Source organism: Argentina silus (genome assembly GCF_951799395.1).
Source record: "Argentina silus genome assembly, chromosome: 17".
Taxonomy (NCBI): domain Eukaryota; kingdom Metazoa; phylum Chordata; class Actinopteri; order Argentiniformes; family Argentinidae; genus Argentina; species Argentina silus.
This window is the reverse complement of record NC_139671.1, coordinates 3,470,169-3,497,275: the sequence shown is the minus strand read 5'-3', so window position 1 is coordinate 3,497,275 and position 27,107 is coordinate 3,470,169. Positions and strand designations below refer to the sequence as shown.

The 27,107-nt window shown below is 41.5% G+C and overlaps 1 protein-coding gene across 3 annotated transcripts; it reads right to left on the bottom strand.

Moving 5' to 3' along the window:
• Positions 1-116: 116 nt before the first annotated feature.
• itpk1a (inositol-tetrakisphosphate 1-kinase a) lies at positions 117-27,107 on the bottom strand. Of its 3 annotated transcripts, none has more exons than XM_083688510.1 (12): positions 26,980-27,107; positions 26,545-26,700; positions 23,356-23,380; positions 16,936-17,061; positions 15,308-15,425; positions 10,383-10,481; positions 9,120-9,160; positions 7,787-7,952; positions 6,497-6,564; positions 5,478-5,640; positions 4,721-4,969; positions 117-647 (listed from the first exon to the last, which is right to left on the bottom strand). In XM_083688510.1, the coding sequence occupies exons 1-12, from the start codon at positions 26,994-26,996 to the stop codon at positions 295-297; spliced, it is 1,581 nt and encodes a 526-aa protein (XP_083544636.1). In that variant the 5' UTR covers positions 26,997-27,107; the 3' UTR covers positions 117-294. The 3 variants fall into 3 exon arrangements, with proteins under 3 accessions (XP_083544636.1, XP_083544637.1, XP_083544638.1); XM_083688511.1 differs by lacking the exon at positions 26,980-27,107 and adding an exon at positions 26,752-26,808 and having other exon boundaries at positions 26,545-26,641; XM_083688512.1 differs by lacking the exon at positions 117-647 and having other exon boundaries at positions 664-4,969.

Sequence of the window (27,107 nt, the reverse complement as noted above, 5' to 3'; positions counted from 1 at the left end):
AAACCCTAATGCAAATAACAGACGTATCATAAAAGGTGGGTAAAATCTATTCACCAAAATAAAAAGGTGGACAAACTGAGTTTACTTGGATTCACTGCAATAATATCACTGATCGTTAAAGATAAAAACATGCGATGTGACATGCACATCGTGTGGTTTAAGGATATTTCATAATTCAAATGCACCCAAAAACAGATTTATCGTGTACCAAACTGAAGGGCTACTGGCAAAGTTACGTGCATTCCATGCAACCACGTTGAACATTGTTTACTTCATCGTTCTGGTTTGGGAACGCTATTGGCTGCCTTTTCCAGGTTGTACCGGAGTTCTCATTTGAAAGTACAAAGTACTGAGACAAAAATGTCTGAGCAGACAGATAATTAAAAGATACTTTTTTAGGAATATGTGCACAACGTAGCGATGCCAACATATTGTGTAGGCCAAAAAAACAATAAGAATAACATAATAACAATTGTATAGCAGCAGAACACAACAACAGTATTGGGTGTGTGTGTGAGAGTGTAAAAAGTGCAGGAAGGAGAATGTCAATGGGAATGCGGAGGTAGTCAGTTGAGCAGTCTTCTGGCCTGTCAAAGCCCATCCGAAACCTGTTGGTCCGGGTCTGGATACTCCAAGACACTGTTTACCTGATGGTAACAGAGAGAACAGGGCGTGACCACGATGCAGTTCTTGATGATCTTCAGCAGCAAAAATACCTCAAAATAAACAACAATTGAAAATGGCGCGATGTTAGATTCCATTTTGTGGGACTCGAGCTTTTGCAGTTTCAAACAGGACGTATTTCGCAGTTTTTGAGCCTTTGTTTGTTGACGACTGCCCGCCTTACTAGTACTAGCATTAATGAAAAAAATGTGACATTTTTACAAAGAGCATTTTTGTCAATTGTTCAACTGAGGGAGTTGTAATATACATTTCAGCACCTATACAATCCAACACTTTTTGGCTTCAAGCGGTAGTGATAGAACACTCAAATGAAGTACATTTTTAAGCATTTTTGAATATTTCCCTATAATTCAAATAATTAAAAACAGAAACACCTCTCCTTGTGCAAAAACACCATCATATATTAGTATATACAGTATAGGTAAAGATACGGTACATATATTTGATACTCAGTTACTGTGATAGCACAATAACATTCTCATGATTTTTTTTTTTAAAACACAAACTGTTTATGCTCTTTTTTCTTTGAGTCACTGATATGATTGATGAGCAGGTGATGGAAATACAGTATAGGTTCTCATTCATACATCATCACCACCTATATAGGGTGAAAGGTAATGAGAGGTAATGCTACAAATGGTATTCTGTATATCCCACTTGGACTTGCAAACTGTAACATACACTCACCGGCCACTTTATTAGGTACACCTTGCTAGTATCGGGTTGGACCCCCTTTTGCCTTCAGAACTGCCATAATTCTTTGTGGCATAGATTCAACAAGATGCTGGAAACATTTCTCAGAGATTTTGCTCCATATTGACATGATAGCATCACGCAGTTGCTGCAGATTTGTCGGCTGCACATCCATGATGCGAATCTCCCAAAGGTGCTCTATTGGATTGAGATCTGGTGACTGTGGAGGCCATTGGAGTACAGTGAACTCATTGTCATGTTCAAGAAACCAGTTTGAGATGATGTGAGCTTTGTGACATGGCGCGTTATTCTGCAGGAAGTAGCCATCAGAAGATGGGTACACTGTGGTCATAAAGGGATGGACATGGTCAGCAACAATACTCAGGTAGGCTGTGGTGTTTAAACAATGCTCAATTGGTACTAAGGGGCCCAAAGTGTGCCAAGAAAATATCCCCCACACCATTACACCACCAGCCTGAACCGTTGATACAAGGCAGGATGGATCCATGCTTTCATGTTGTTTACGCCAAATTCTGACCCTACCATCTGAATGTTGCAGCAGAAATTGAGACTCATCAGACCAGGCAATGTTTTTCCAATCTTCTATTGTCCAATTTTGATGAGCCCGTGCAATTTGTAGCCTCAGTTTCCTGTTCTTAGCTGACAGGAGTGGCACCCGGTGTGGTCTTCTGCTACTGTAGCCCATCTGCTTCAAGGTTCGACGTGTTGTGCGTTCAGAGATGGTCTTCTGCATACCTTGATTGTAATGAGTGGTTATTTAAGTTACTGTTGCCTTTCTATCATCTCGAACCAGTCTGGCCATTCTCTTCTGACCTCTGGCATCAACAAGGCATTTTCGCCCAGAGAACTGCCGCTCACTGGATATTTTCCCTTTTTCGGACCATTCTCTGTAAACCCTAGAGATGGTTGTGCATGAAAATCCCAGTAGATCAGCAGTTTCTGAAATACTCAGACCAGCCCGTCTGGCACCAACAACCATGCCACGTTCAAAGTCACTTAAATCACCTTACTTCCCCATTCTGATGCTCAGTTTGAACTTCAGCAGGTCGTCTTGACCATGTCTACATGCCTAAATGCATTGAGTTGCTGCCATGTTACTGGCTGATTAGATATTTGCGTTAACGAGCAGTTGAACAGGTGTACCTAATAAAGTGGCCGGTGAATGTATTTCACCAATGCTTTGTTACAGTAAGATATTCCAGAGTATATACATATGTTTAATGTTTTGGTCCTTCATAGTTTTCTATTACAGTTAATGAAGGTATGAATATTTCCAAAATATATACAGTCTGTATATACAGTGCATTCAAAAGTATTCAGACCCCTTCACTTTTCCCACATGTTGTTGTTGTTGCAGCTTTATTCTAAACATTTATTCAATTCCTTTTTCTCCCTCATCAATCTCCACACAATACCCCATAATGACAAAGCCAAAACAGGTTTTTAGAAATGTTTGCTAATTTATAAAAAAATAAAAAAACTGAAATATCACATTTAAATAAGTATTCAGACCCTTTGCTATGACACGAATCGAAATTGAGCTCAGGTGCATCCTGTTTCCATTGATCATCATTGAGATGTTTCTACGACTTGATTGGAGTCCACCTGTGGTAAATTTAGAGAAGTGGCTTCGGGACAAGTCTCTGAATGTCCTTGAGTGGCCCAGCCAGAGCCCAGACTTGAACCCGATCGAACATCTCTGGAGAGACCTGAAAATAGCTGTGCACCGACGCTCCCCATCCAACCTGACAGAGCTTGAGAGGATCTGCAGAGAAGAATGGGAGAAACTCCCCAAATACAGGTAAGCCAAGCTTGTAGCGTCATACCCAAGAAGACTTGAGGCTGCAATCACTGCCAAAGGTGCTTCAACAAAGTACTGAGTAAAGGTCTGAATATGTAAATGTGATATCAGTTTTTCATTTTTAATAAATGAGCAAACATTTCTAAAAACCTGTTTTGGCTTTGTCATTATGGGGTATTGTGTGTAGATTGATGAGGGAAAAACAATTAATTGAATCCATTTTAGAATAAAGCTGTAACATAACAAAATGTGGAAAAAGTGAAGGGGTCTGAATACTTTCCGAATGCACGATACATTGACAAATTACACGCATACCAGTATTCAAATTTTGCTCCAATAACTAGATTGAAAATGACGGCAAAATAATTCACAGGTACATAACAAAGCATCTCAATTTGTAAGTTGGAACTTTCCATTTCATTTGATCATCAGCCACAGTCAGACTATAGAAGCATAGATTATAGACTGCTGAGTCTCACAAAAAGCAGGATCAAGAAATTAGCAAGATAACTTTGATACACTCAGAAAAGTTTATATCTGGTTCAAGTTAAATATGGGCGATTAACATTATTATCGGGCCAGTAATCTTAATCACCCGTATTTAACTAGCGTTTATCAAAGTCAGCTTGCTAATTTCTTGATTCTCAATTCAAGTGTAACTTTCTTCATGACCTAGGACATTTGGAGTCCTGCTCTGTGAAATATGTCCAAGGAACAGTCTCCCCCTCATACCTGAGTGTTTTATAATTGATCAATTAATTCATTATGAGTTTATCAATTCTTTGCTAGTTTTGTGTCTTCGTCAGGAAAAAAAGTAATATCTTAACATATAAGTCAACCACTACAGTAGATTTAACATGATTAAAAAAAATCCTCATTACAATGAAATTGGAGTCACGCATGTTTCACACCCAGCATTTCAACAAGGCATGAAGGAGTAAAGTTAGTGAGTTGTTTTCTGCCCTGGAAAAACACAGACGGATAAATTCACTGTATCAGTAAATCTTAACATGTATATGACATTAGTCTGACCATTTAAAGCCAACCTGAGGGGGCCTACACCTGCTGCACCCGGTATATATAAACAAGTCTTTTGTAGGTCTCACACACACACACACTCTTTCTCACACACACACACACACACACACACACTCTTTCTCACACACACACACAAACCCCATCTGTAGGCAGTAGCCACCTCATTCACTGTCGCACTGTTGTGTCAACACTGTTTACCTACTGGTGGGAATTCACTTACTCAAAAACATTACAAAAACTGTCGCCGACGTAATGGCGGTCCAAAAGCTTCAAAACCTGTATACCGTACAAAGGAACACGGAGCGAATGAAAAACATACTGGCAGTGCTGAAATCATTAACATCTCTTCCTTCCTGACAACGAACAGTTTTAATTAGTGTTGAGTTAGATCATATATGACATCTTGTTTCTCATGGCTAGGGTGGGAGTGAGAGGGAGAAAATTAACATTGAGAGGAGGCTTTGGTGGCTATGGCAGACGCACAGTGCTGTTGGAAGTTGGCCGGAACGTCCGAGTTGCACCCCAGTCCCTGATGGGCGCCCCTCTTGGCACCCTCACCCTCGATCCAGGTGCTGGCCTCTTCCGCTAACAGCTTGCAGGGCTTTTCACTGGTTTCTGTGGCTGAGGCGGGGGGGGTCTGTCCACTGACAGTTTTCCCAGGCGCACACTCCGTCAGAACACTTGTCAGGAGGCTCAGCAGATCATCAAAGAACTCAGGAACGCCCTCGTAACCTAGCGGCAGAGAGATAGAAGTTCTATTGCTTAGGTTTCGGGAAATCTGAGATGGTTTTGCATTGTGTCACACAGGCATTTCAGAATGTTTCAACACAAACAAATCACAGCCATCGACATACACATCACATGTAATAACAATACACAACATGAAAAATAGAAAAAGTTCAGACTATTGTTTGACGTTTACAACAATATCGCTCAAGAATTGGAGACCCATAGTTCTCTTGATTTCTTCTTACAATATCAGTCAAGCTTCATTCCTGTGAATTGCGATTGCGATGGGTGTCTTTTGGTGGTTGATTGGATGGACATCAGATGCTTCCTCACAGTATTACCTCATTCGTAACAAATCCTTAAGCAGCTCAACAATACCACCTCTACTTACTACGACTTTCCGAGCAACGCACATGGAAAACCGGAGAACGAGGCTTGTTACGTGGTTGTACCCGAATAATATCCTCACCATCGCCCCCCTGGTGGAAGCATTGTTAAAACGTGCACAAACCTGGGAATGCGTTAATGTCAATGAAAGCGTGCTGGCCCGTCTGGTTGCTGATGATGATGTCAATGCCGAACAGGGAAACGCCCAGGGCTCGCCGCAGGCACCTGGAGATCTCCCGGATGACATCGTCATTTGGCACCCTGGAGACGCCCTCCACGTTGTCCCTCTATGGAAACAAATGACATCGAATCAGTTCTGGAGTGTGGGGCCGACACGGTGTCACTGCTGAACGTTCTGAACGTCCTATTTCGTCAAAATAGAAGATGTCTTGGTTAATAAATACTTTTTACACTGCCTGTACTATTTACATGGCGGTTAGGCAGTACTAACTTCCAGTGGTTAGGGTTGGGCATTAACTTCCAGTGGTTAGGGTTGGGCATTAACTTCCAGTGGTTAGGGTTGGGCATTAACTTCCAGTGGTTAGGGTTAGTTGTCAGGGGAAGGTTTTATTAAATATTAGCAACAAGAATTATCAAACGAAACCACTAAAAGCACTTTTGTCAAAATTGCCCCAAAGCCGATTCGAACTCCCAACGTTCGGGTTACAAGTCTTGGTTATACGCCCACTTGCCAACCCCAACCCCAACAGCATTCTTCCTTTTGTATCATAGCTATGATAATTACGTCTAGTAATGTGACGATGAGGAAAAGTGTTTGAATGTGAACATTTTCACGCCCAGGTTATGATACAGGGTTGGTGGGCTGACAGGGTTCAAATCCACAACCGTTCTCTGTAGTTTCCTGCTGTCTGAGTAATGAAACAAAATATGAAGGAAAGTGGACATCCACTTAAAAAAATAAATCATTCAAAATTTCAGACTCTGAGGCAATAACAATCTAAAGATTGTGCAGGGGGTTAAATACTTTTTCAAGGCACTAAGTGATATTAAGTGTACAGTAGGTTGTGTCAATTGAGATATTAAAAACAAATGCTAAGATAATAGAAAATAAACAATCACAAATTTGTTTGTCACTCAAAATGGCCGTGATTTTTTTTAGATGAGAGATGGTGCTGCACTTACTGATGTCAGGTCAGAGGCACACTCTGGCTTGGACACATTGTGGCTGTTAAAGAAGATGGCTTTCCTCTCTGAAAGACACAATTCACAAACAAGACAGTTGAATAAGTATGAACTGATGTAAATTAAGTCACAATGATCTTGTACATATTTTAGTTTCCCTATAGAGACGTGCCTAACAGGACCAGTACTACATTTTAATGGCCGACTCTAACCGGAAATATTGAGAATCATGTTTCTCAACTAAATCAGGGAAATCAGGGATTACAAATTGAAACCAGTATGTAGCTAAATCTGGTGCAATACTTATTGTGCATGGTCCAGGACAAATAAACAACATACATAAAATCAGCAAATCAGGGTACAGTTGCTACTTTTGTCAAATGACAATTATGTTCCAAAGGTTTTTCCTGGACAGGTCACATGTTCAGGATAAACTGTCGCTACCTATGCCATCCTTTTCAAATCAAAGATGGGCTCAAGTTGAAGGATGTTGGGTTGTGCAGTACACTATTTGTCCAATGGGGGGCAGAAATGTGACTCATACAGTATGTGGTAACAAATGCTTATGAAGTGTGACAGGGAAAATGAACCTACTCACACACACACACACGGACGAGCACAAACATTGACACAGAGGGGGGAATCATCTGAGAAAGCATCAGCACTTTGCGTGAAACAGAGCGTCTCGGAAATCCCATAAATGCACATCTCACTTGGCAAGGGGCCCCTGGTGACGGTTACACATAGATCTGTTTATATAGTGTCGTAAATCAAGGCCCTTTATAAGGGAATGTTCCGGTACACATCTGAGACTCAGAGACTTGGGTTAGACGGGTTGCTCACTTACTGACTGTGTTTTCTCTTTCGTCACCTTCTGAAGAGGCATTGTTATTACGGGTTTCCACCACACACGTGTCCACACACACGTCCACCCATGAACAGAAAGATGGACCATACCACAGAAAATGTGAAAGCAAGTGTTACCCCTAAGCATTGCCACTCACAGCTAGCCCTAAAGGCTTCGACATTTAAAAGGTGGTAGCAAGATTTGGGTTAAGATATGGATGGGCAAGTGGGTAGGTGGGTGGTGGGGGGGAAGTAGTAGATTAAGACGGTCACTTTCCAATCCTTTGTCATGGTCACCTTCATTTCTGTCGTGCAGTGTAGATGGTGGGATATTACATCGCCTGGACATGCGTGGAACATCTGAGGATCCACATCCATATGAAATAGCGATGGACTGATCTGTGTAGCCTGAATGTACAGTGGGCAACCTGGAACACATCTCACCTGCCGGTCCAGAAGGGAAGTTCCTGATGGAAGGCCTCTCCACCATGGTGTAAGCCTCTCCCACCACAAACACCTTGTACAGCACGGCATTGTGGTTAATGAAGTTCTGGATCACACACGGGGGCTTGACGTCCTTCAGATCCTCCTCGCTGAAGATGATGGCCATCTATGGGACACATATGGCAACCTCACTCATCTGTTTATTCCGTGCCATCCACACCAAATGTTCATCCCTCTAACCTTTCAGTGGACAAGCCCAAAAACTGTCTATCATCTCATTCATCCTGAAACTGCTAGATTCAGCAAATCATCCTTTCCACTGTCAGTATCGATTCATCAATCTATTGCATACAAATAAATCATCAACAGTATATAGTCTATGTATAGGGATCCACTGATAACTTGTCTTATTCATAATCAGCAAATTACCCTAATGTACTGGTTCCACCCTACAGTAAATCATCTCAAACTATTCATAAGGCGTTGGCTGGACATCCTGTCAGCACAATGTGACACATTAACTATACTGTACGTGCAATGACGATGTCATTCCAGTGTTATTAACACTATCTCCACAACATGACCAGAGTGACAATCCTGTACCACCCGGTGTGAGAATACTATGTTTGTATACTTCTCTGAATTTATGAAGTTATGAAATTGATTAAGTCACTTTAGCGCGCTACAGTCCACTTTTCAATTTTGATGACGTCATCAAAACATCAACATATAAATGGATTACAGCAGAATAAGCATACAGGTGTGTTTAAACTGGGTGGGCATCCCTTATCCTGTCCGGCGTATTGTCAGTTTTTCGACACTGAAATCAATAAGGAATTGATCACAGAAACAAAGGTGTCGCACCCATTTCAACACAATTGCACGCTACTCATTCTGCTTTATGACCAAGGCACGGCTGAGTACACAGTCATAAAAGCACATGACACTTGCAACTCACTGGCAACTTACTCATGAGCCATTCTAGAATTCTTGTCTTGAACACACATATTTGTCCTGAACATTCCCAGTCAATATTGCAGAGAGCTTAATTGTGTGATTCACATTGGTAATCACATGTTGGTTTTATTTGGTTTGGTTACAAGGAAGTGGGAGAATTCCTTAGTAACATAATGACAGACAGGGTGGGCCACATCAGGAAGTCCTACTGATTCATTAATCTCCAGCCAATCAGAAGATTCGAAGGTGACGGCCCACCCTAACCTTGACCAAATAGGTTGAGGGACAAATAGTCCTGAGCTAGAAATGATCAACACAGAAATAAATGGTTGTGAAAGTCATACATTTGGTCTTGTGATGAAACGCAATATCTTACCTCATGGGAGCTAGTGCCATGCGCCACGCGGGTTTTGCAAACTGTACATGGAAGAGAAGGGAAGCAAATATTGAGTCATTCAGGTCATCTCTAACGCCATTGTCAGTTGAGTTCAGTTGAAAAATATTACGAGACAGTTGTGGAATCTTCTCAGAGGAATCGTCACTATTAAAGGTTGACCTGCTTTTCCCTTGTGTCTTTTTCTCCCCTCCTCACCTTGAACTTCTGACAGTTTTCAAACAAGGTCAAGGAAAAGGTCAATGTCAGGAAAAGTCAGGAAGGAAAAAAGCTGCGTCCTCTTATTAACAACCCGCACCCGACCCATCTGGCTAGCTGAGCACAATGCTAGTTTTCCATTGTGATGAGGGTTAGGATGAGGTTATCTAACGGAGTCTACCTTCAACATAAGTGACACAAAGTCAGAGAAACGTCTCCCTTACCGACCAGAAACATTCTGGGATCCAAAATATGTTAGTTGGCTAGAGATGGGTCATAGAGAGGGTAGAGAGGGTCATAGAGAGGCTAGAGAGGGTCATAGAGAGGGTCATAGAGAGGGTAGAGAGGGGTCATAGAGAGGGTAGAGAGGGTCATAGAGAGGGTCATAGAGAGGGTAGAGAGGGTCATAGAGAGGGTCATAGAGAGGCTAGAGAGGGTCATAGAGAGGGTCATAGAGAGGGTAGAGAGGGGTCATAGAGAGGGTAGAGAGGGTCATAGAGAGGGTCATAGAGAGGGTAGAGAGGGTCATAGAGAGGGTCATAGAGAGGGGTCATAGAGAGGGTAGAGAGGGGTCATAGAGAGGGTAGAGAGGGTCATAGAGAGGGGGGTCATAGAGAGGGTAGAGAGGGTCATAGAGAGGGTCATATAGAGGGTAGAGAGGGGTCATAGAGAGGGTAGAGAGGGGTCATAGAGAGGGGGTCATACAGAGGGTAGAGAGTGGCCATAGAGAAGCTAGAGAGGGGTCATAGAAAGGGTCATAGAGAGGGTAGAGAGTGGCCATAGAGAAGCTAGAGAGGGGTCATAGAGAGGGTCATAGAGAGGGTAGAGAGGGGGTCATAGAGAGGGTCATAGAGAGGGTCATAGAGAGGGGGTCATAGAGAGGGTCAAAGAGAGGGGGTCATAGAGAGGGTCATAGAGAGGGTAGAGAGGGTGTCATAGAGAGGGTCATAGAGAGGGTAGAGAGGGTGTCATAGAGAGGGGGTCATAGAGAAGGTAGAGAGTGGGTAGAGAAGGTAGACAGTGGGTAGAGACATTGGTTGTACATACTGAAGGGGAAAGTGATGCCATGCCTCTGGAGGTGCTGGAGGGTGTCAGCCCCACAATCACTCCTCAGAACCATGAAGGGTGGAGAGCTGATCCTGTCATCTAGCAGGAGGGAGGGAGAGAATCCAGTTATCTTTCTCTGTTTTTGCTAAAACTTTTTACTTTTTACTTTTCAACATCATTCATATATGGTGCTTTGGGATGGTTTGTTTTGTGTTTCCACAATGTGTTTTTCTGTAGGAATGTAATATACAAGTATCACACAACAAAAAAAAGAACAATGAGAGAGGGGATAGTGACAACCAATCCCCTGACCTCCGTGTTACGCCCTTCAACTTTAAACACTTTATCTATTATAATATATTTACATAATCATTTATATCATTTGTTATATCACAGTCGTAGCATGAAAACAACATAAAACTTGGCTCTGAAACTAAGATAATAGATGTCTAAATTAATCAGTTAGGGAAGATTAAACAATCCTTTGATATTTTACTGCTTCTCCTTAGACGATGGCACCAGTAATGTGTAGGAGCGGAGACTGCATGAGCAACAATTACTTTGAATCACACTAAAACAGTCAACTGTAACATCTCTCTCTAGCCCCTCTCTATTGGTTTCTCTCTCTCTCTCTCATTACACAGGGCAGGAGCTCTTCTTCCCTCTGTGGTCTCGGGGGAGAGATGTTCAGTTGTAATGTTTTCAGTCCTGCTGTCTTTGGAACAGCTGTTAGTGCATGCACAAGTCTGCTTCCTGGAACGAAATTGGCATAACTGGATATTTCTGTGCCGTGTCAGTCAACCATTTTTCCCATTCTCTCTCTCTCTCTCTCTCTCTCTCTCTCTCTCTCTCTCTCTCTCTCTCTGTCTCTCTCTCTCTCGTCCATCAGTGTGTTTGTGTTTGCTTACTGTGACCCTCTAAGTCTGACTCAACTTGTTTTGGTAAGCCAGGCCAGGGACAAGGAACAGAAAGAGAAACAGACAAGGCCTTGGGGTAGGGCATGTGATGGCGTCATACAGTACACATGCACACAAGGGTTTCACTTCACAGAGGTTTGTAGAGTAACGTCTCTCAGATTCATAGACAGTGCTCTGGGTGCACGTACTGACAGCCCTCGACATCCACATGATAGTTTTAAACATATTTTGCACCTGTACATTGTTTGCTTGCATTCTTGTGTTTGTAAACAATAGAATAATAAAACCATATATGGTTAAGATGGGGTGAGACGTTCGTTCCATCCAGTGTAGGAAATATTATGTTTTGCTATGGGTGATGTAAACATTGACAGTGATGGACACAGCTTTTTATCAAAAGTTGACCCTTTTTCAACTCTGCTCTGAAAAAGCCTGGCGTTCAGGAGCTCAGCACAGAAATATAATATTTGGGATAATATTTGGAATAATATTTTGAGAAATCAATGCAAAGCTGTAAGAAGCAAGACTGATAAAAATATAAAAAAAGAAATACTGGCTGTGGCTGTTCATAGCAAAAAAAAACATGGAAGTGCAATAAAGAATGAGTTTGCAGAGTTTGAGTCTGAGGCTGAATTCTTCATAGAACAGAAGCCATTCCTAAGCTCCTGCCATTACCCAACACCCCTACTAATCTCCATTTTGGACGGGTCGCTACTATCAACAACCCAATATTATCATCTGGCCCATCTAGAAGTGAAACAACCTCGGTTTTCTCTCTCTCTCTCCCTCTCCTCTTATCCCTCTCTCTCTCTCTCTCCCTCTCTCTCTCTCTCTCCCTCTCCTCTTATCCCTCCCTCTCTCTCTCCTCTTATCCCTCTCTCTCTCTCCCTCTCTCTCTCTCTCTCCCTCTCCTCTTATCCCTCTCTCTCTCTCTCTCTCTCTCCCTCTCTCCCTCTCCTCTTATCCCTCTCTCTCTCTCTCTCCCTCTCCCTCTCCTCTTATCCCTCTCTCTCTCTCTCTCCCTCTCCTCTTATCCCTCTCTCTCCCTCTCCCTCTCCTCTTATCCCTCCCTCTCTCTCTCCCTCTCTCTCTCCCTCTCCCTCTCCCTCTCTCCCTCTCCTCTTATCCCAGGCACATTACGTAAACCAATTACAAGATCCCGCACCCACTGTTAAGTTCCCTTGGACCAAAACAATCCCATTATTTATGACTCTGTCTCTTCCAAAGAAACAATTGACATTTCAAGCATGGCTCCACATCCAGGCTTTTATAAAAGAAATCTTAAAGGGGAGGGGGGGGCGTTGCATATAAACATTAGCATTTGAATCCCCAAGGGCTGAGGCTGTTCTTATCCTCTTAAATCCTAGTTAAATAACCACCTAGGCCTGAAGTATGCAAACACAGGGGAGAAATAATGAACATCTCCATACTAGAGCTAATCTTCTGTACTAATTTAAGAGTACTAATTTAGAACATAAATATAAAACGCCAAATTAAAATCACTTAAAATCATGAGAAGGCAAACCACACACTGCTGGTCCACTTATAAGGACAGGTGTGGATTTGTGTCCAAGGATAATACCCTTGAGAGGAACAGCCTGAGGAGTGTGTTTTTAACACAGTTAACACCTCCGATACGGTGTCAATATTCAGGTTGAATTGGAATAGTTTAACTCAATCAAATACAACTTGTGATTGGATCTGCCATAAAACTCTACATAGCAGAAAAGAAGTCTGTTTCATTACCTGATGTGGTGTTCTTTGTTATTATATCATTCTTTATTGCACTTCAACCCAACTTTTGGAGTATACAAACGTTGTCAAGGTAACGTGATACACAAATCTACTGTGGTGTAGGAATATCATAATAGGTGATTTAACCCAACTTTTGGAGTATAGAACCAAGAGAAGAGAAAATAGGTCACTGCCCCATTACTTACAGACGTCACTGTACAGTAAATGACATCTAACGAGGCCACATACAGGAGACCGTTTTCAACAGGAAAAGTAGGTTTTTCTCTTCAGTTCCTCTTTAAGCCCTGGGAACCTCTTGTAGAAACAACATCACCTCAACTGGGCGATTCAACGTGCTGATATGAACCAGAGAACGTCCGATCCATGCGTCGATAGGCATCTAAAAAGCATTCAAATAGCCCTGTTACATAAAGCCAGAGCTTAAGCGGCCGCTTTTCCCCAGGATCCTTCACATTAAATGTCCTGCTAATCACCATGGAAGTGGTTGCCTGAATGAGCGGAGCCACAGAAACCACACTTTCTTTCCAGAGCTATTATAAACAGAGATGTTTCTTCCAGCTCCAGACACACAGTTCACCTCAGACTACCCCAGGACGCATCCACTGCACTCTGACATGGGCTCAAACGTGTGTGTGTGTGTGTGTGTGGGGGGGGGGGGTCCAGTCATGAAGTGGCCTAATAGGTACGTCCGCTTTTGGCCCTGACCTCTGCTTAAAGTAGTTGATAAAGGGGCAGAGAAGATGATGTGTCAACAGCATATATACACCACAATAGATAGGCTGATGTCATAGACACCTAATGCACTGGAATGGGGCAATTTGGTGGCCACCTTACTGTGGTCCTGTTTTAAACCGGCTTCATACGGGTTGATCAAATCAAGCTTTGTGATTGGCCGAGAAGCATTCTAGCCGTTCCAATATCGACGATATAGCACACCCTTGTGTGTTATTGGTTAAATGGCATGTTCTATGGCAGAAGTGGCATTTACAGGGCTTATAACTGGTGTACTTCCTCAATAAGATTTATATAACAATTGAATTCAATTGAAGTCATTTTCGAATAATAACACTATACCAATTGAAAATGCTTATAGCTTAAAAAGTATTATAAGTATTAAAAAGCAATTTTAAGGTATTCATTAAGTCGAGTCTATCTGTGCATTTTAAAAGTGGGTTGGTGTTTCTTTCTTTTTAACGGAGTGTTGAACATGTCACCTCAGTTTCAGCCATTAATTGTCACTGTTTCACACCTGTCTTTCGGGATATTTCAAAGTTGATTCATTTCAGTACGTCTGCACATTTTAAAGTTGGTTTGGTGGGTCTAGCTTAAAAGCTGTACGAGGGGGATGTGAGCAAATGTTCCATTGACACACCAATGCAAATTCATAATGCCTGTAACTGAAACAAAATACACATCGTTTCAAAAATAGGTTGGGTGTCTCTAGCTAAGAATCTGAAAGAGCAGGTTAGGTAACTTTTCTGATCTGGACCACAGTAAGACCTGTGGTATGATGTCACAGCGCCTCTATTGTTCTATGGTCAAAAGAACCAATTGTAAATGTCATGACACTTCACAAAAATATTACACCTCCAGTATTATCTAGTAGTACCTACTGTACATCGTTTATGTACATTATTTACACAGGGTGCCACAGTAGCTACAGCTCATCCCTGTGTGCATGTCAGTGTCTAACCCTTTGGCCTCTTGGTCCCTGATCCCTGCGGCCTTTTGTTTGGGAATGCCCTGTGCCATGGGACAAAGGATGAGCCAGTCGGCAGTTTTTCTACACACACTGTGGATAAACCCACTCTAAGCCACACATTTCCCCAGCGGAAAGCTCCGAAATGGAGCCCGCATTTGGACATCCATCCAGTGACAAAGGGGCTCTGGAAGCAGGCTCACGTAGCAAGTAACCTCACACAGAGATTCCCGTATTTTGGTATTCCGGGATTTCCGGGAGTAAGTCGACCATTCATATTCGTGTTTGGTGTTGATGCTGAGTTGTTGTTTTTTTTTATGTGTTTTTGGTTCATGCGAGTGCGTCTTAATGCCTTTATTAGGTTGTCATAAACGTGACGAAGAGCTTAGCAAAACACGCAATGGCCATTGAATCACACCAGCGTCACACTAGAATGGCGATACCTGACGTAAGACGATGGGGTACAGTATGTAAATATCTGTCTGTGTCTCTATCTGTGTGTGTGTGTGTGTGTGTGTGTGTGTGTGTGTGTGTGTGTGTGTGTGTGCCCATACCTCTCATGTTGTCCTCGATCCTGCGGATGAGCTGGTAGGACTTGCATCGGTCCAATAGGGTCCTGATGGCCGGCAGCGGGTCCAGAACCACAGTCTCAGGGTGGGCCTTGATGTAGTCCTGAACAAGACGCCCACAACAACCCCAATCACTCACTATCTGGCCATGTTAGAAAGTACAACACTCTCTAAAGACAAATGCACATTTAAAATCTACCCCTAACCTTGGCCCTAACCCCACATTATGAACAAATAGGTCTTGAATATGTTCTTCAGTTCTAACGATTTTGCCACTTCTGTACTTTCCAGCATGGCCATCTAGGGACTCTCTGTCAGGCAGTTGGGATAAATTGGGATTCAAATCATCAATTGGGATATTTCCATGTTACAGTTCTGGTAGGCCACAAAAGCAATAAAAACTACTGAGGCAACATCTGTTGAATAGAAAGACAACATAGATTACATTGTCCAAATTTGCCATCCACTTCCTCTGTTTAGTGTTACCATGGACACCAGTCACCAATAATTGAGAAGTACAGTAACCACAAAAGAATAATCAGTGCCCACGTACCATAGCATCTCTTATAAGAACAAGCTTGGGAAACCCACTAATCATTAGACCAGTGACACTAGTGATGATGATAGTCAAATGTTTGTAAGTGTGTACAATATAAATAATTGATAATTCTATGGTTTAATCTATTTGGTATCTCTGTATGTACTTTGAAAACAGAGTTACTCTGTCCTATTGTGTCTCCTTCAAATTAAAAGTTGTTGTTTTTCTCCAGTTTTGTTATACTCTTTCCGTTTGAGCCTATTTCTTTCCTCGTCTTAGTATGAAAGTATGAAACCGTATGAAACCATAAAAGCATATAAGAGAAGAGTAATTTTGTTTTTCTGAGGCTGTGTGACAAGCAATGTTTTCAGTAGAGTTATGGATCACAACGCTCTTTCATGTGGTGCGCGTAATGTTTACAAGATGGCAGAAAATTCACAGCGTTTACAGCGACACAAAACCTGGTCATCACCTCAAACCATTGTTTATGGCATTCCTTTCCGTTTTGGGTTTGCTGTATGAGAAGGATTTGTTATTCAGTGCCTGCGTCTTAAATATTCATCTAAAAGAGTCTCTTTTCTGAGTTGGGCCAAAGATAAGATCAATTAACATTGCAGACATGAACGGAGTCATTGGTGGACTAACTCAACCTGAGAGTGGAGCAGCAAACTAAGATGTTTGCCGAGGACCAACAAATGCCTGTCAGCCTTGTAATTGAATAGGCATCAAAGTATGCCAAATATTTGCTTTGATTATTATAATGTCTGACAGTGGGGGGTTTAGGATGTGTGCACGTTTAATGACTTGACTGCAAATGTTTTATATGAAAGGCGGAAAACAAGTCCACTAACTACCTGACAAATTGAATGGTGGACCTACATCTCAAGTCATAATGGTCTTATCTATTCACCACAGACATAGGGTGTGCATGTACAAAATACAGCAACAAGGAACCCTAGCTTTGAAACATCACTTTAAAAGTAACCCCACCCTTCAGATGAGCAGCTTATTGTATGATCCCCCACAAAGGAAGCTCCACCCTCCCTGCAATGTTCCCATGATGCTATTTGTCTACCTGGACACTCTGCATCTGTAGCAGGGCCTGTGTGTCGTTCTGGTCTGCCTCCAGGATGAGGTCAGTCAGCTTGTGGATGATGACGTCCAGGGGACCCTGCTCCTCCAGCGGCTGACTCAGATCCAACTGGAGACGAGGGAACGGGCGCAGAAGTTAGGACAAGCAAGAGGACTATGTTCTATGTACTATGAACTTAGGACAAGCAAGAGGACTATGTTCTATACAGATAAGCGATGTGGTTAAAAATCTTGTAATCAAGGTTACATTATTGCCACTTTGCAGTATTTTCAGAGTTCTCAGAACACAAGGGCAACTGTTGCATGTAGATTTTCTATCCCTCTCATCAAAGTGTGCCATTAAATGACTGACCAATATAGAAAATGGCTTATGTGGTTTTCAGAATTTTGTCAGACTGGCAAACACCATCCCTGCACCTTTGAAAAAACATTAAATGTAAGTTGAGGCAATAAATTCAAAACAAACATTTCAAATAAAGGCCACTTGGAGTATCGATAATCTGAAATCTGAAAAAGCTATTCACCAAAGAGGCTTTTCATGGTGAACAAACAGGTATTTAGACCCAGTGCACTGGGTGGCAAAACAGTTAACCCGATCCTTTAGGATTTGACCCTCAGGGTCAAAGAGTTGTTTCATTGGATTAGGCTGTATTGAGCCTCTTGGCAAGCGATGGAACCATATCGGCCCATGTACTGGGCCTTGGTAACAGCTGTGGAGGAAAAATCAGCATGGAATATCACATTATGTAATGAGTATGGACCCGGCCAAGGGCCAGCGGTCCAGCGCTGGCACCAAATATAGGAGCACAAACACACCAGGGACCCACCAAGTTGTGGGATGGAAGGAGGCGGGGGCAGGGGGGAGGAGAGAGGATTTAGGGGGAGACCCTTGGGGCCCATTTTCTACATGGATCTGATGTGTTGCGGAAGGAGGATGTCTGGAAATGTTTTACCAGTTGGACCTGATGCGCCTTCAGCTGATTTAAGAAAGCATACACATACGTATTGTATGTGGGTAGAGAGCTCATGAGCTCAGCTTGAGTGAGGGATGCAACCATTTTATCTTTCTGGGAGCAATCGATCAAAATGCCTGGGTGCTTTCATGCAAGGGGCACTGACATAGTACTGTGTTCTGTGAGATCAATGAGAGTGGGTTCATTACAGAACTCCTCTAATCCTAACCCTAACCCAGTTAATGCCACCCAGTTAATTATTTTCAATAATTGAATGCATTTTCTATTTTACTTCCTGAATTGAAATTCCAAAAGACCCCAACCCTGTTGGGGAGAGACATGAAAGAATATTAAATGCCCCTAGCCAGGGTTTCCTCATTTTCTTAAGTGACCAGGTGTGTAAATTACACAGAGCAATTGGAGAATAAAGAGGTGTGCATTAGGCAAAGGCAAATCTGTCTCTTAACAGCTCGGAGAACATTGTGTCATGGACTCACAGTGCACTTATGACACAGGTTTACATTTCAACGGTCACCATCCACTTGACTAAAGCAAATACTGTGTGAGGTCTCTATTCCAGAAAACCATCCATATCCTTTCTGAAAAAATTCAACAAACAAAGAAGCAGTTCTGGAGAACCAGGAGTAAACAATCTGTGTTTAAAACCTTTATAGTCCAAGCCTTGTTGTATTAAATGTCTTAATGGTGTGTGGTTGATAGGAGGTGGAGTGGCACCATCTTTCTTGTCGTAATGAAGTCTGATCGTGATTATAGAATAACCACAACCTTATTACAAACCCCTGGATAAATCTGCTGTACAAATTCCTAGAGGGTAGTAATTACATGCTAAGTGATGATAAATTAATGGCTAATGTCTATGTTTATGTTTTGTTTTACCACCGTCAATCTTCAGATTTAAATGCTATTTAATGCATTTCATTTCCTGATGATAAGATTTTAGGCAAAAAGACCTCAAAACAAACAACAAGTGAAGATGGCTGCAGTACAGTAAGAACCGGCTGCAGTACCGGTAAGAAACGTATTATCACCAGACAAGACACCCAGCGTCTGGTGGGGTCAATGGGTCACAGACTTCAGGCAGTTATTGCACGCTAAACATGAGTGCTTAATTTTATAAATCTGTCCCATCACTTTTGGGTACCCTGAAACAGAGGGACTATGCATACAACGTATTGTAATTTCTGAATGGTGAAACCAATATGTACATAAAAGTTGAACATAAATCTAAATAAAATATGTAAAAAAATAAAATAAAATAAAAGCTGAGAATCTTCTCTACTTTAACCACATAGTAATTGTTTCATTGTATGGAGCCAAAGGAGGGAAAAATGCTTCACTGTCCCATTACTTATGCACTGTACATTGTGATAATTAAGCCATTTTACAGCTTGTCATTATATGATAAGTTGATAATTAACAAAAGTTTTTTTTTTTTTTTTTTTTTCTCTTGTGATAGCTGGCGACCTCTGACTGGGTGTAGCCGTCCCGGCAATGACATGTGACACTAAGGAGTCTACTCAAAGTCCAGTCCCCTCCTTCATTCTGCTCATTACGAACCTTCCCACTGATATGGATTTGTTCAAACACATCTGTCATGCTCTACTACACCCCGAAGGTAGGGAGGAGCGAGAGAGAGAGAGAGAGAAAAAAGAGGTTTGTTATCAACTGAGCTGTCTGATTATACAGCCAAGCATAGAGGCTGGTGGCACCCCGGTCTCTGAAACGTCCATAACAAAGTTCACAACCACCTGCAAGTCCTCCATCTACCCACTGGTCTAGTCAAAGCCTGCCTGCTCACCATCTCCCCCCTGGCCACTGGGATAATCCACCTCTCCCTGACCTCGAGTACTGTGCCAGTACTGCTGTCACTTCCATTCTTAAAAAAAACCTGGTACAGATCCTAACAACCTAAATACCTTCCCGGACAATTTCCAATATCCCCTTCCTCTCCGATGTACTGGAACGTGTAGTGGGCTGCCCGACTCCAATCCCACCTGGACTCTAAAAACCTGCATGAACCTTTTTCAACCTGGATTCCTTTCTAAACACAGCACAGTCACCAATGGCCTCCTCCGTGCTCCTCCTCCTCTACCTCTCTGCTGCTTTTGACACCGTCTCCCACTCCCTGTTACTGCACCGGCTGGCTAGCCTGGGGATAACAGGTGTAGTAGCACTTTCCTGCTTTCAATCCTTTCAGAAAGAGAACAGTTTTTCCAGCAAAAAAAAGAAAAAGTTACATAGTGCATCCCCCAGGGGTCAGTATTCGGTCCACTCCTTTTTGTCATCTACCACGCCACCATGGAGTCAAGTTCCACTGTTAAGCCGACGACACTCTGTTTTACCAACTAATATACCTATTTATATAGATCATTGGTTATAGCTCTCATTCAAACCCACTGCCCCACTTCTATCATGTACTGTCTTAATGATATCAAATAAAATGTATTATTATTATTAGTTTCTGAATGTATTTGTTTGTCTGTGTGTCTGTGTGTGTGTGTGTGTGTGTGTGTGTGTGTGTGTGTGTGGTTGCGCTGCATCCCAGCAAGCTTGTAAAAAGTGGTTCCCTCTCCAATCTTTCACATCCGCTTCTTAAAACACAACCTTGCTGATTTTGGGATTGTTCCCAGGACGTTTCTCCTTATTGTGGCTCTGCTCAAAATGGAAGGACAGCCATGAACAAATAATCAGCTCAATCCTCTCACTCAAAACAACCAACTCTGTCTTCATTAAGCAACTTCAGCAGCTAGTTTGGGAATTTCCTCTTAAGCTATATTTTGACACCCAACTAGCCTACATGATTTCAATTCTCACAGCATAATTTGCTGTGAGAAGTTCATCACCCTACCAACATGAGAGCATTTAAGTACTTAAGTATGTCAGTTCTGCTGAATACAGTCCCCTGTGTAAATAATGGGACAGTGAAGCATTTGTTCTTTCGGCTCTACACCCCAAACGTTTGGATTTTAAATCAAATCATTAAAAGTGTGTACATATTGGTTTCACCATGCAGAAATTACAACCCTTTTATGCATAGTCCCCCTATTTCAGGGTACCCAAAAGTAATAGGATATATTTATCAAATGTCCAAATTAAGCACTCATGTTTAGCATTTGGTGGACAATCCTTCGCATGCAATAACTGCCTGAAGTCTGCGACCCATTGATCCCATCAGACGCTGGGTATCTTCTTTGATGATGCTCTGCTAGGCCTGTACTGCAGCCATCTTTGGTTGTTGTTTGTCTTTTTGCCTAAAATCTTATCATCAGGAAATTAAATGCATGTTCAATGGATTTACATCTGAAGATTGACTTGGCCAGTCAAGACCTTTCCACTTTCTGACCCTGAAAAACTTCCTAGTTGTGTGGCAGTATGTTCTGTCTTACTACGTTATAAAGCACCATCCAATCAATTTGGAGGCATTTGCTTGTACTCGGAGCAGACAACATGTTTCTATACACTTCAGAATTCATTCTGCTGCTGCCGTCAGCAGTTACAATCATCAATAAAGACAAGTGAGCCAGTTCTAGTGGCAGCTATATATGCCCAAACATTAACACCCCCTGCACCATGTTCCATAGATGAGGTGGTATGCTGTAAATCTTGGGCAGATCCTTTTTTCTCAAAACTTTCCTCTTGCAGTCACTTTGGTACATGATAATATTTATATAATCTATCCACAATACCTTTTTCCAGACCTTTCTAGGTACTTTTTAGCAAACTGTAACCTGACCATCCTTTTTGAGGATAACTAGTGGTTTGTACTTTGCAGAGAAGTGTCTGTAGTTTGGCTGGTGAATTATTCTACGGATGGTAATCTCTGACACATTCACGCCTAATAGCAAACTCTACGGCAAACACAAAGCCTAGAATCTATACTAGATATTGACAGCTCTCTTATGACTGCACAAGCTATGTGACTGAACACACCTGACTTACCAGAAACACCTGTCAAGCCAATTCTTCCATTACTTTTGGTTACGCTAAATTAGGGGGACTATGCATAAAAAGTGTCACGTAATGGTGAAACCAATATGTACACAAATACCAAATAACAGCTGAGAATCTCTACTTTAACCTCATAGTAATTGTTTGATTTAAAATCCAAACGTTTGGAGTGTAGAGCCAAACGAAGAGAAAAGGCTTCACTGTCCCATTACTTACGCAGGACACTGTAGGTATGCAATAAACAAATTGTGCAGAAGACAAATACACATAACCAAGATCCAATTATATCTAGTACAGTACAAACAACCCTCTTTGTTTTCATACTGAATTTCCCTATGTTCTGCTCATTAGCATATTATAGACATTCCATCTTGTCACAAAGGTTTATTATCATTATGGGAGTAATCAATATGATATCAAACTTCACACCAGTTTATAACTATGCTATAAAAACTACACTTAAAACTATGCTTATTTTTATTACCTCTTACTTTACCAAAACATGTAAGCATGAGCCAAGAAACAAAATGATTTTATATTTCAAATTGCAATAACACTTTTGATGGACGGATCCTTGCTCATATTCTGAGAAGGAGACCTCTACACAAAAACACTGAACTTCATAGGATCGTCTTTTTCCTATGCTAACCGTAACCTGCATGTAAAACAACATATGGACTTCCACAGGGTCTCTCCAACTGAAAAGGTCACTCACCTATTTCCACACTGGCCTTCAGTTTGACCATGACTACATGTCATGTGGCCGAACAACAGCATTTGATATGTTGCAGGTTAGAAGTCACAGCAGCAGGGGAGTGTAAAAGCACACAAAACCGTGATTTACTATATCCATCAAGCATGACATCATCAGGCTTGTGTCCTTCCAAAGGGAAATAGGATCTGCCCTAACAAATAGCTCACACGGACGTCTCCAATCCAACAGACATCATGAGCTTTCAGACAGTAAGAGTCATTTATCAGTAGGTTTGGGAAGGTATAAGGTATTACCGGGTGAAGAAGGTATTTAAGCTTAGACCGGTTTATTTCTGTCAATACCATCTCAACCTGTATTTGCAATTATGATACCCACCAACGTTTGCTTGATAAACATCTTCCAAATTTGCACACAAGCATCCCATGGCATGATCAATAACTCTTGTTTGAGGGGTTGAGGAGGTCATAAATCTGACGGTTACGATGGCCAGAGAGAGAGAAAATACTTGTCAGATTTCGAGTCATGTTGAAGGTCCGCCAAAAGGTATAACCGTAAAACCTTTTTTATTTCATTTTGGAGGGAAGGTATACTAGTTTGAGAATTGAAATACCGAACCCAAGTCTTTTGACCGACACTCACCTCAAGAGTCTAACAAGATTAAATTAGTTGATTATCATATCAGAGATATATCTTGGGTGAAAAGAAATGTACATATACAAAAGTATGTGTGGTGTGTGTGTGTAGAATATAAATTAGAGAAACATACCTCGACCATTTCTATGCCTCGTTTCCTGAGGAAAGAGGGCAAAACAAAATGAACACACTGACCACATCAACATATTACAGAAACATGTACAAACTGTAGACTGTCAAATATAAAACACTACAAAGACGATTGAAAACATTTTAAATAAGTGATAGTGAAGGGATAAATGAGCGAAACATTCAGTTTAATAGTAAAAAAGAAATGCTCATCACTGTTTCAGCATGGCAGTAATCCCTTTAACATCTCATTTTAGACTTTACACACACACACACACACACACACACGCACACGCACACACTCTGATGTAATGTAAACACTTGAGGAATGAGTGTGTCGTGCCAGATGGAGGTAAGGATAAGGAGGGTGAGTCACAAAGAACTGAGAACTTTACATTTCAGCTTCTGCAGTATTTTACTTATTTGTCCTATGCTAATCATTAAAGAGGAAATAAAGCGAAAAAACCATTTCCTGTTGAACATGGTCTATGTAGCATTGGTAGTAGGTCATAGGAAAGGAAAACTTTTGACATCAACCCAATATTTTCTGTCTATATTTAGTCAGTCCGTGAACAGACCTTCATTAGCACCGACTTATGACACCTCTCCTTTCCTTGACAACTTTGAAGGTGGGCTCCAAGAAACCAATCTCTTTCTCAGTTGCATATTTTTTTAAATGAGGCGAAAAATCAAGGCGAAATCAGCCAGTGGAGTCCCTCTTTAACATTTCAATGTCTTACCAATCTGTATGTTAATTTTATTTTTTATACATTGGATTTCACAAAGAGTACGGACAGGCAAGTCTCTTTGATTGTGATTAGATGATGAATGTTACTCTTGAACTAGAACAATAACAGCCGACCAGAGACCTGTTTCAGTGAGGGCACCAAAAATGGCTTGAACCGAAATGGTCAACAAGACTAGTCTCAAACCAGTTTTAGAGATAAACAACATTCCATCATATGAACTTCCTACCCTGCACACAAACAGGTGGCAGCATTTTTGGGATTCCAAAACTTAACAACGGCTGATGCAACCTTTTAAACAATAGAATGAATGACAATATGTTGGATACTGACAAGTGGATATCAAGTACAGACTAGGGACATTTTCAAAACCAGTAGCCTGGTTCCTGGGATAATCTAAAATGATGTTCTTCTGATGTAATCAGAAAGTCTGAATTGATCAGTTGGGTTTTTTTCTATTTCACACTAACTCTACTGGACTTTTACACAAGATTAACATAATTCAAACACATTGGTCAATGTGTTCGGACCATGTTTACATTTAATTTAAATACCATCTAAATACATCTTCAAAATCTTCAAAACACAACACACATTATTCACAAAGGTTGAGTCAACTTTTCTCCATTTAAACTGGTTGCAAGTGTGATTTCCATATTGCCAGCAACTGTTACTTGCCACAGGTGAGTTTAAATACAAATTAAAGGAGCATCACATGCTTGAAATCCAATTATTTCTTACAATTTTGAAAAGGTGCCAATAAATTTGTCCAGTCCGTTTTTGGGGTTCTATGTGGAATGATATCAGATTTGGCTTTTTTTCTCTGCTTTTTTTTTGTGTTGTTCTAATGCTAACAAAACAAATAAACATGTGAATACCAAAGCATTTGTAATTGCAACAATCTGGGAGAAGTGGTGCATTATCTGAAAGAAGTGCAGGGGTGCCAATATTTTTGGCCATGACTGTATGACAAGGACGCCTACAGCTACAGCTTTGGAAATATTTACATTACGGAGGTGAAATTACTCCAAAATGTGTCTGACATCTGCAGACTTTCTGTGTATGGAGCTCTATTCCCTCTGCTAACTTACTAAGCTAACAATAGCAGTGGAAACATGAGACTCAAAGAGACAGAGAGAGAGAGAGAGAGAGTTGCAGAGCTCCTCCAAAACACCTAATGTGCCTCCATTCCCTGCGTGCTGCGTGATCTGATGTCATTTGATGTCAGAGAATGTTGGCACTGCTAGTGCTTTCACATACTGCGCAATGCGTTCACACATGAAAGTGTTTTCTTTTGACACAAAATGCTATTCCATTTCACCACCCAGATCCCATATAAACAGTCACCCATGACAGGCTAAAGCTACTAGGCTCTCACTTGATTGGTGCTTGACTTATCAACCGCTCCTGCTGTGGTCAGTCAGCTGGTTGGCAGCAGGTAATGTCAGATGGTAATCTCATCCACCAGATATTTTCATAATCTGCTGCTGGGGCAATTTGTGCCATAACAGCCTCTAGAACAGGCAAAATCCCCCTGAACATTTTGGTTAAAATATATTTGTATCCTGGGAAAGATCTTTATGGTTAAGTAGGCCTAGCAATCCATTCATGTGCATCGGTGTCACAATTCTGGCATGATTTTGTTCAAGACAAATGCAACAAACAGCCCAAATGGCTATCCGAAAGTTAACCTTTAAGAAATGCACCTGTAACACTGCGGTTGTCTGGAGAAGCATTGTCATGTGAAAACTGTCTCAAACGGTCATGGGTGACCAATAAGACCGGCCAGGTAGCGTCCCAGAGAGGGAATAGGCTAACTGAGCAATACCACACCCTGAAACACCTTCACGACTTGGTAAAAATCTGCTATCCTCATACACTCATTCAATGTCTTATTCTGACACGGTAGACTGTCAACTGTGCTGCGTCCATAATGGCAGACTGGCGTGTGCGAATCTTTCATTTTGATCGAACCCTTATTTTCATCTCATCGTATCTTTAAAACAAATTTTAGTCAGTGTTTAACACAGTCAATGGTGAAGGTGAAGAAGAATGTGTCAGGATTCGAGTAAGATATAGCAATGGAACTGAGTGAAAAGTGGCATCTTTTTCAACGCTACATTTCGGACTCTCTCCGAAACTCAGTCTAGGATTCCTCGGTAGGCAGAGGAGTGAACTAGTGTTGATTCTCGAGGCTAACAAAACAATTGCCTTGTAACTACAGCAATGGGTTTTCCCCGGTGAGAAACGTATGAGCTATTGAACTATAGGCTACTATAACATGAGCTATTGAACTATATATATATATCCCACCACTATATATTATAGCCTAAGGTCTGTTGTTTCCGCACGTCCTGTTGATACTTAACTTTAAAACGATTGTGGAAGGTCAATCATTCGAACGAATAGCACATGAGACTTTCAATCACACGCTGTTATGCTCTTACCTGCACATATCCACGAACACCATGAAATTTAGCTTCTTTAACTTTTTCTCACTGAGCCAGTACCCCACTCTTCTGCCCTTCAGAAAGGTCTGCATCTCTATGGGATATTTCGTCCAGATAAATGAAAAATGTAAAACGGGTGACTTCACATAAAACCTGAAGGAACAAAGAAAGTGTATTAATGAAAAACGCAATAGCCTAGTCCACCTGTTTTACGAAACTGCAGCAAACTTCAAATTAGTTAAGGCTAACTCTGTCTCAAAATGCGTGGATTGCCACTGCTGTCGCACATAGGTTACGTTGGAGTCGAAACCCACTCCTGAATTTCAGGTAAGTCTGGTTACTAGTAGCATGTATGCCTACTCAGTTGTTGGACCATTCAGTGTCAAGCAAACCCACTCCCTATGATGATCAATAAAATTCACTTAGGCCTACCCATATGAGTCAGTCATTTAAAGTTCATCCTTTTCAGATGAATTCCTTTGACGCGTTTCTTGCCATTCATGGATGATGTTAGGTAAGTCCTTTAGAGTGACATACCCTCCGCCAGCTGGCATTAAGCG

Bases quoted from the DNA above. Each gene is read 5' to 3' on its own strand.
- itpk1a (XM_083688510.1), bottom strand. The intron at 9,161-10,382 runs GTATGTACAACC...TTCCATGTACAG, and splicing joins TGGCATCACTTTCCCCTTCA to TTTGCAAAACCCGCGTGGCG. The intron at 648-4,720 runs GTGCGTCTGCCA...TGTTACCATCAG, and splicing joins GGCCAACTTCCAACAGCACT to GTAAACAGTGTCTTGGAGTA.